General features: G+C 40.4%; 1 protein-coding gene and 1 long non-coding RNA gene across 4 annotated transcripts in view; one reads left to right on the top strand and one right to left on the bottom strand.

Moving 5' to 3' along the window:
- rudhira overlaps window positions 1-7,765 on the top strand; it is a 21,074-nt gene extending 13,309 nt beyond the window's left edge. Inside the window, exon 8 of one of the 2 annotated variants that reach the window (XM_002059541.4) lies at window positions 4,902-7,765. In XM_002059541.4, coding sequence (XP_002059577.1) covers window positions 4,902-5,497 — 596 coding nt within the window. In that variant the 3' untranslated portion in view covers window positions 5,498-7,765. Of the gene's footprint in view, window positions 4,146-4,901 lie in introns of those variants that run through there. The other variant, XM_032440263.2, reaches the window with a different exon arrangement.
- LOC26530464 (uncharacterized) overlaps window positions 1-10,171 on the bottom strand; it is a 31,430-nt gene that overhangs the window by 17,602 nt on the left and 3,657 nt on the right. The window lies entirely within an intron of this gene.

The raw sequence follows: 10,171 nt of genomic DNA, 5'->3' as shown, positions 1-10,171 counted from the left end.
CCGGCCGGTGGTTGCCATATTCTGTGATGAGCTCGCCGAGCAGCGACGCCACGAACAGCAGCTGCAGCGGCAGCGCGAGCAGCAGGCGGAGGCAGCGGCCGCCGCGGCAGCGGGCGGAGGCATCAGTCCTGGGCAGCAGCAGCAGCTGGATGACCATAATAAGCCGCCCGTGGTGCTGGCCAATAAGCTAATTGTGCCCGTCATAGCCAAGGAAATGGACGAGGTGATCACGCAAAAGGAGAAGCAACAGAAATCATTGAAATCTCAGGCAGCGGCCGAGGATGCGGCACAGGCGCTCCGATTTGCCGAGCTCTCGCATCTCAACAGGCCGGCGAAGGGCAACAGCAAGGCGACAACAACTGCCAAAACTGCCAGCCAGCTGAAGCTAACAACAACTGCAACAACAACAGCAACAGCTGCAACAACAACAACAACAACAAAAACGACAACAACTGCCATCAGCGAGGATGAGCAGCTCGATGATGAGCTGCAGACATCGATTAGCTCCACGCTGTCCCTTAAAACCCAAAGCAACAAAAAGTCCAAAGCGGCCAAGCACAAGGCTAACAAAGCAGCAGCAAGCAATACGCAACAACAACAACAACAACAACAACAACAACAGAGCAACAAGAAAGACAAAAAACAAGCAGCAGCAGAGCAGCAGCAAGAGGAGGAGGAGGAGCTGAAGCCGGAGACAGAGCGGAAGAAAAAGCAGCAGCCGGAGCAGAAGCAGGCGCCGAAGCAGGAGCCAAAGCCAGAGCAGAAGCAGGAGACGAAGCAAAAGCCGGAGCCGCAGCTGGCCAAGCTGGGCAAGCCGGAGCCAGAACAGGAGACAGATTATGCGGATGGGCTGCTGGCCAAAAGGGCAGACATAGCAGCTGTTATGGTAAGCAGCGCCAGTGCGCAGGGTCTCGATTTGCATGTGGAAACCGAACAGGAGCCGGAGCCGGAACCGGAAAGTAAGTCGCCCAAGCAAGCCAAGAGCAAGTGCAGCAAGAATATGCCCAAGGCCAAGGAGCACAATGCCAGCCAATATCAGGTGAAGGTGCTGGAGCTGACGCAGCAGCCGGGCAACGCCTGGAAAACTGTCGAACAGCAGGCAGCAACAGCCGGCAATGATTTTCCCAGCTTGAGCCTGGCCAGAAAGTCGGAGAAACTGCTGCCAGGTCTGATGACGCCGCAGCAGGAGCCGCCGGCGCGGCAGGCGAGCAATTTTGATGACTTCCTGCTGAGCGTATTGCGACCGCTGGAAACGTTGCCGCCGCTGCCCGCGCTCGAGCCGCTCCAGATGCCAGAAGATGCTCCAGCGGATGGAGCAGCAGCAGCAACTGGAACAGCAGCTGAAGCTGGAGCTGCCACAACAGCCGAGAGTCTGATCAATTTTGAGAGCCCACTGCTAGAGAATGCGGCCATGCCGCGCAAGATTACGCCGCCGCCGCGCGGCTTCACCGAACAGAACCTGATCCTGGCGCTGTGCGGCTCGCTGCACTATGAGCATGAGTACGCACAGCTGTTGGCGGCCAAGGCCAAGGCAAAGGCTGGCGAGACGCGCACAGATCTGGCCATGCACAAATCCAACAGCTCATCCGGCTCCGAGGAGCTGCTCTTCATGGAGGAGGAGCCCAAAAAGCTGAGCAAGAAGCACAAGCGCAACAAGCAGCAGCAGCAACAAGCTGCAGCAGCTGCAGCTGCAGCCGCCGCCGCAGTCGATGATGAGGAACTGCGTCCATTGATCAGCATCAGCATGTGCGAATCGCAGCTGGAGAAACAGCAGCAGCTGCCGGAGGAGCAATTGGATTTCGTTATGAAGCAAAGGGATGGGCAAGTTGATGCCGATGCCGATGCCGATGCAGATGCAGATGGTGATGATGATGGCGATGATGATGACGATGATGATGTCGATGCTGATGCTGATGCCGATGTCGATGTTGATGTTGATGCCAATGTCGTCGCACGCAATAGAACACTGCCCGATGATGATTTGCTGCATTTTGGCAGCAGCGCGACGGCACCGCACTCCGGCACCACCACCGACAGCGAGGGTCCTGTGCCGGCGACCACATCCGATGACAATATCGTCTATGGCACAAGTTTGACAACGGCCGCCCATGCCAAGCTGAAGACCAAAAAGCTGGAGCACAAGATCAATTTGATAGCGGCCATTGAGGCGGCCACCTCCTCGTCCACGTCCTCTGCGGAGGAGAGCAGCGTCGAGACGACAACAACATCAACAGCAGCAGCAGCAACAGCAGCAGCAACAGCAGCAACAACAACTGCAGCTGCAGCTGCAACATGTGTGGCAGCAACTGAAGCAGCTGGCGGCACAGCGGATCTGCTGGGTATGGCAACGCCGTCTGTCTCTGCCGCAAGTGTTGCTGCTGCAAATAGCACAACACTGGGCGTGGGCGTGGGCGTTGGTGTGGGCGTGCCCGTTACGGGCCAGCCGAGTGCCACAAAGAAGAAGACAAAGCGTCGCAAGAGATAAGAATTAGCAATATGTTTGTTGTGCGTGTTCAGTCTCGTGGTGCTCTGGCATTTATACGCCGATCCGGCAACGCCAAATACGGCCAGGCAACAACAACAACAGCAACAACAACAACAACAGCAACAACAACAAGAACAGCAGCAACAGCAGCTGATGTCGCTGCCGCAGGAGGAGCAACGGTTGTTGCCGAGCAGCGCCAAATAGCGCAACAAACAAATTCGCGTTACACACACACACCCACACACACCCACACACACATGCACGCACTCAAGCTGTGCAAAACCCTCCCACTCACGCGCCCACCCAACAAGGACAACAACAAGAAGAACCTTCTTCGCAACTTAGCAAATAGCAAAAGCCCCCTCCACACACACACAACTCTCTCTCTCTCTCTACACACACACACACACACACATATATATAGCCCAATTTGTAAAAGTGTGCAAAAACATAAAAAAAAATTTTAAAATACTAAAAACATACATAAAAAAAAAACAATGTGATTATTGACAAAAAAAAAAAAACAAAAACAACAAAAAACAACGCGTTTGTAGCAATTCGTTTAAATTTACAAAGAAAAAAAAGCTTAAAAAAAATAATGCTAACAATTTCTAAGTGCAAAAGTTATATTATTAGCAATAAAAAAAAACTCAATATATATATATATATATATATACACACACATACATATATATACATATACATAAATATATAAGAGAATTATGCAAAACAAAAAATTAAAAAAAAAAAACATAAAACTCAAAATGCTCTAATTTCTAAAAAAAAAAAAATGTATATAAAACACAACATTTGACAAGAAAATTACAAATTGTATAAAAAACAACTGATTGCTCACACACACCCACACACACACACACACAAACAAACTAGAGATCCAGCTTAAAATACTGTAAAAAAAAAAAAGAAAGGAAAATGTAACTGTCCAATGCCACAATCTTTGTAAAAGCTCTGTGTAATGCGCTGCAGCAGCGCCTGTGCAGCTGCATGCATATACGAACACACACACACAGACACAGACACACACGAACGCACACAGAGCACAGTTGAGAACAGTTTCGCTCTCATAATTTAGTTGCTGCGCGCATGTCAAGCTGTGCGAGTGTGCGCGCATTGCTTCGGGAGAAGCTCTCGACAGCAGCTGCAGCCGCATTTACACAGAGTGCCAAGTCCTGCTTTCGATAAGTTTTTATAACGCCAACCAACAACAACTACACACAAACCTTCTTTCCCAAACCAAAAGCTCTCAAAAAAGATGAACGAAAAAACGACAAAAAAAAAACAACAACAAAAACTCTGCTTGTTTCCAATTTTTTGGCGCTTCGTTTAAAATACTTTTTTTTTTTTATATGACTTTTAGTGTGTTAATTTATTTTTTAATTGAGTAAAATATTTCGAAAATATGAACTACATGTAATCAATTCTTTTTTTTTTTTTTTGCCCGTTTATTATAAGAATTTTGCGTTTTCATTTGTAAAGAACTTTGGCAAAGCTTTTGAAATATTATAAATCAAACAACAACAACAACAAAATAGTTTTCTGTACATATAACTTGCAGTATTTATGATTTTCAACTGACGAAAAAGGCAAAAAAAAAAAAAAAATAAGGAAAGGAAATAAAAAACATTGAGGAAAAACAAAATCGAACTAAAAATTAATTAAATTAAATATGTATAATTAAATAAATGCAATTTTAGTTAAAACTACCATAAAAAGAAAATTGGTTATTTTATTGCAACGAAATACCCTGTAATGAATGCATCAAAGGAGCATGGAAAATAACCCAAGCTTCTTAACGAAACTATATTTCCAGTGTGACCATTTTCTTTAAATTTGTTATAGATTCTTCTTTTATCTATATCATATAGAAATTATGCAAACTAGCCTGCGAAAGTGTATAGCTTCTAAAATAGGAGTGCGGACCTAAACTTTCAGTGTGACCATACTTTTTAAATGATGTTATAGATTCTTCTTCTTAACCGTTTGTTTGACTACATCATATAGATCTTTTGCATATGGAGCACAAAATTGTAAAGCTACTAAAATTGTAGAACGAGCCCAACTGAAATAGGCTTCCAATGTGACCATACTCTTCAAATTTGTTATAGAGCCTTCTGTTTTACCCGATCGCATGACTCTATCATTTAGATTTCATAAAGAGAAGCCATTGTCCGGCAACAGACCGACTGAGTTCAACTCTAGCACTCAATATAGCACTATTTCGGCTCTACAAACCCATTGAACTCGGGCTCTATAAGGGCTAGCGAGATGAAATTTGGTATGTGGCCTTATCTAAGCCAAATACATGTAAATTTCCCAACAAATTGTCACTGTGAATTGCCTAGCATAATATGAATTGTTTATAGAGCGCTATTAAATGCATTTCTCTTTTATATAGGCAACTTTTTTGGCACTGATCAAATGGATGGACTGGCCAACAACAATAACAACAGCAACAACAACAACAACAACACGATTGTAACAACAACAACGGGAACAACCAACAAGTTGCAAAAGCTGAACAACACATTGAGCAACAATCCCAATGCAAATGCCGCACAGGAGCAGCAAATTGATGTGGAGCCCATGAGCACCACACCGCCCCCAACAACAACAACAACAACAACAGCAGGAGCAACAGCAACAGCAACAGCAACAAAAGCAACAGCAACAACAGCTGTGGCAGGAACCGGCAAGCCATTGTCAAAACCAGTGTGCAACAATACCGCAGCGGTGGGCATCGATGGCGAACTTGCCACCGTGGTGAACATCGATGTGTTCGACGATCAGCTGAGCCTGAGCAGCATCAGCACCAACAGCCGCCTCTCGCTGGAGGGTCCGGCATCGCAGTCGTCGCCGCCGCTGAGCCTCAGCAACGGGCTGATGGAGACAAATCTAATGCATTTCAGTGAGAGCGCCGCGCTGGTCTCCATCGATGGCTATGGCGGCGGGCCGGCGGATGCCAACGACTCAGATGCCATACCCAATTTGTGAGAGTTAATCCAGCGGCCGTCGGCGGTGCGTTTTGTGCAGCGTGCCACGCTGATCGGTGAGAATTTCAATTTGCGTCGCATCTGTGCTCAACTGTTCAATGCGCGGCCAGCTTCGGCGGCAGCTGTTGGCAGCGGCAGTGCAGCCGACAAGTCCTTAAAGAAGCCTTCTTAATTCCTAACTAAATAACTACCCCATAAAAAAAAAAAAAAAAAAAATCAAAAAAAAAAACACACACGCTGTGTAAGGTGCTTGTTCTATCATTTCTATGTTAAGTATCCAAGCACATGCGGCGCCAAGTGTCACTTAAGCTTAGGATTAATCAAAAGCTAAGGCAGTGTTGTTTAGCTGAGCAATGAGAGCTACTTTTATGTTGTGTGGCACATTGCTGCAATTCTCATTTCATAAAGCTTAGCCCAAGCTTAAAGCTATGCTTGGACTTGTATGAACAGCTCTTAAAGCACATTAATGATATGCAAAAGCTCAGGCTGTCTATAAAGCTCACTCCAAGTTCAAAGCCTCTGCTTGCATCTGATCATGCCTGGAGGCAATTAATCAAAAGTTCGCTTGCTTGAAAAGCTGCGTATCCACTTAATCTATCGAAAAGAGCTCATCAAAAGCTATCAGCTTATCTATTTTAAAAAAAAGCTCATTAAAATCTAACTGCTTGATTTTATAAACGCACAGCAGCACAGAATGTTAAGCACATGAAATTTATAGAGCTTTAATATGATTTAACGTTTCAGAAATTATTTCAACAAAGGAAATATTCCCTTAAAAAAAAAACAAAGAAATAGGTTTCTTTAAAAAAAAATGCATGCAATAGACATAAAGCTCACTGCAGGCTAACTAACTTTAGGCAGCGCAAATATGTTTTCTATTTTGCTAAACAACACTGTTTGCAGCTACTTAAATGCACTTGTTTTTACAACACTGGCAATAAGCTTTGGAAGCACATTAAAAGCTGCCATTGAGCTTTGCGCATTCGACACTCTACGAAACTTTTGGCGAACGATTAATCCTGCGATTAAGTAACATTTTGCAGCCCGTGTCTGTTCATTTATCAAAATGCATTAATTAGTTCAATTAGTTTTCGTTTTTTTTTTTTCAAATTAGTTTTTTTTTTGATTATTCTCAACTATTTTATCAGCCTCTAAATAATTGTTAACAAAACGCATAGCAAAAAGAAAGCCATAAAAAATGCAGAAAGCATAAAATGTAAAAAAAAAAATATATGAAAAAAAGTATGCCCAAAAAAACACATTTAAATCAATATATAGATCAGATCAGACCTCAGCTGAATGCCGTGATATTTAAAATACAATTTAAACAAAACAAAAATAACAGATACAACAAAATTAAATAGTTATAACAAAGAAAGTACACAAAAGAGAAGAAGCAATGATAGATGAAAAGTAATATAAAAAAAAAAAAAAAAAAAAAAAACAAAAATATTAAAAAAAAAACTATTAAACCTAAATCTTAAAACTTAAATATGTAATAAATACCAATTATATGTCTATATACTATATACTATATACTATATACTATATGCATATATATATATACTATATCTGTAAAGTATGTATATATAGTACAGATACTATATACTTCCATAACTTTTGTGTAAACTTGTGGACATGTTAAAAAGCTTGCATATTATTTCTAGATTATAATTTTTTTTTTTTTGATTTAATTCCTTTTCTTTAATCTAATTTTGATATATACTTCTTTTTTAAGATCCAAAGGCAAACAATTTTTGTACACACTTTTTGATGCATGTCTACCAAAAAGAAAAAAATAATTACAGAATTCTCAAAATTCCATTCCGATACGAAAAATGTGTCACAATCCAAAACGAACCATTTACAGAACATATCCATATACAACAATATGATAACAATATATATATAAAGATATAAAGATTATAGAATTGGTACTGAACCCATAATCCAAAAAACCCCATAATGATCCATAAAAACAATTGAAGAAACTGTTTGAAAAGAAACAGACAAACATATATGTTGTGTATATTCAGAGAATCAGATACGTAATACACGAACTCTATATATCGATATATATATGTATATATATATTTATATAGTACTTGTGTATTACGTATCTTGTCTATATAGAGTTAAGCATAATATATATATTTAGATATGAGCATTACTGCAAAGAGAGAAACTTAAGGCCACTTTCTGATCCACCAACATATGAAAAACAACAACAACAAAAACCTAAAAAAAAATATATATATATATATATTTATATATATAGTTCTATATGCGCTTTGGACAACTGCTGGACAGGAACTTCAGAAAACCAAGAGAGTAGAGAATGAGTGAGAAAAGAGAAAGAGAAAACGGAGACAGACCAAGAGAGAGAAAAGAGAGAAACACAAAATAATATATATATATATATATAACATTATACTATATAACTATATACTTTACATACAAATATTATTAATTATATTCTTTACATGCATTCTATTCGATCTATCTATATATATATATATATATATATATATATATATATATGTATACCTATGTCTATATAGATTTCGGTGCTCCACTGACTAAATTTTCGATCAGTAGTACTTTATTTTTTATTTTTTTATTCCGGCACACACACACACACACACACACACACATATATATATATATATATATATATATATATATATATGCTCATGAGTGGATAATACCTATGAACTTTGGGTATAAGCGCTCGGAACTTCCACTGTGTGCATTTCTTAAACAAAAACAAAACAGAGAGTAACAAAAATTATATTAACAATATTTTCTTGATGTCGAATTTCTCCGAAAACAGCTCTAAAAGGAAATAAACACTTAGTAAAACTTCTATATTATATAAAAAAAAAATATATATATATATATATATATATATATATATATGGCAAATGTGTTTTCCTATGTGCGCATATAATGCTAAACTATGCTAATTAAAATTCCTTTTTGCTCAAATGAGCTGATTCGTAGCGGAACCAGTTGAGTTTTCTTACTGTGAACCAGTTCCGCAAATAAAAGTACAGCTCATATACGTTCGTAACATTCAAAGCTTACAACTGAACTGAACAGGTTCCAATACGAACTAGCTCGTTGTCTTATTGTGAACCGAACCAGTTGCGCAAATATCAAAGCGCAGCCCAAAGTAAAATTTCAACTCAACAATTCCATCTGATTTTGTTTATCAGCTCCCTATTTAATCAAATCATTTGGTAACTAGTTACAAATGTTAAAATTGATTCGTTTTTGCGGCTTTCAAACGTTACCTTCAGCATTTTGCCAGCAGTGTAAAAGCTTTGCCGCAGTCAAACGTGCGTGAGCTTTGCCCGCGGAGCATAAGCTTTACAGTGCTGGCCACAAATATAGCAACACTTTGGCGTAGATTGTGTATTGTATTGTGTCCCTTCAGTTGTGTCACATGCAGCGATTGTCAAGTTTCAGGGTTAAGTAATGTTGCTTCCCCCCCCCCCCCCCTGCCCTGCCTCATTCACCGGCAAAATCAATTGACCACAAGCACTGCAAATCGGCTCTTATCAACGGTATTTCAGTGTTTTATCTGTGTGTGTTTTTTTTTTATAGGCTGCCTTTTGGCTTTGGGTCTTTGCAATGAGAACCTCATGTGATTAGGCAACAGCTGCCCCACTCAGCCCCCCTCCACACCCCATTGATAAATCTTATCAGCTATGGGCTTTACGATTAGTTGACCAATGTCAATATGAAGTACAATTGGTCACATTGTTTCTGGCTAAAGAAATTGATAAATATGCGCGACTCTTTCAGGGTCCACGTAAACCCCATCGAGCTGAACTTATTTGCATTTTTCCCTTCTTCCCAAACCAATATCTTTTACTAGAGATATGGCACATGGCTTGGATTCCGAAATCAAGCCTGGAATGTGAAAATACTGAATGATTCCAATTCTAAATATATTTTTATACCATTCGAAATTAACGGAACCCCTACGAAAGTAAGCTATATATCCATTTGAGGCATTAAACAAGTAAATCTAGAAATCTACATCTAAACAGAAAACTGGTAAGCTTACTAAGATATTATCAAGATTATTAAGCATAGTTCGGAAACTTTTCCGAACTCCGAAATCGAAGCAAACGTTAAATTCGCAGAGAGTCTCTCAAGGATGAAGCAAATGGGCTTTTTATTTGTTTAATTTAGGCTTTTGAATGATTATTTATATTTAGCTAAGTTTATTTTATATACATTTTTTATACCCTGAACGCATTCAAAATGTGTATAAGGGTATATTGTATTTGTGCAAAATCCAAATGTATGTAACAGGCAGAAGGAAGCATTTCCGACGGAGTCGAGTCGATCTAGCCAAGTCCGAATCTCCGTCCGTCCGTCTGTCCGTGAGTATAAGCTCAGGGATCTCAGAACCCATAAGAGCTAGAAACTTTTAGATGTATGTGCTCCTAGTGCCTGCCCAGATCGAGTTAGTTGCCGATAATCGATAATCGTTTCAAAGCAATCGATAAAAATCGATATCGATATTCTGTTTTTTGGGCAATTCTGATAAATAATAAAAGCTAGAGTCTAGAAATAGAATATATATATGCATTTGATGTTGGAAGAAGAGGGTCTGGGGTATCCCCTAGACGGGAGCTGCCGACTAGAACCTCTTACTTGT

Source organism: Drosophila virilis, chromosome X (genome assembly GCF_030788295.1).
Source record: "Drosophila virilis strain 15010-1051.87 chromosome X, Dvir_AGI_RSII-ME, whole genome shotgun sequence".
Taxonomy (NCBI): domain Eukaryota; kingdom Metazoa; phylum Arthropoda; class Insecta; order Diptera; family Drosophilidae; genus Drosophila; species Drosophila virilis.
Note: the sequence above shows the minus strand (reverse complement) of the source record. Positions and strands in the feature narration are given on the sequence as shown.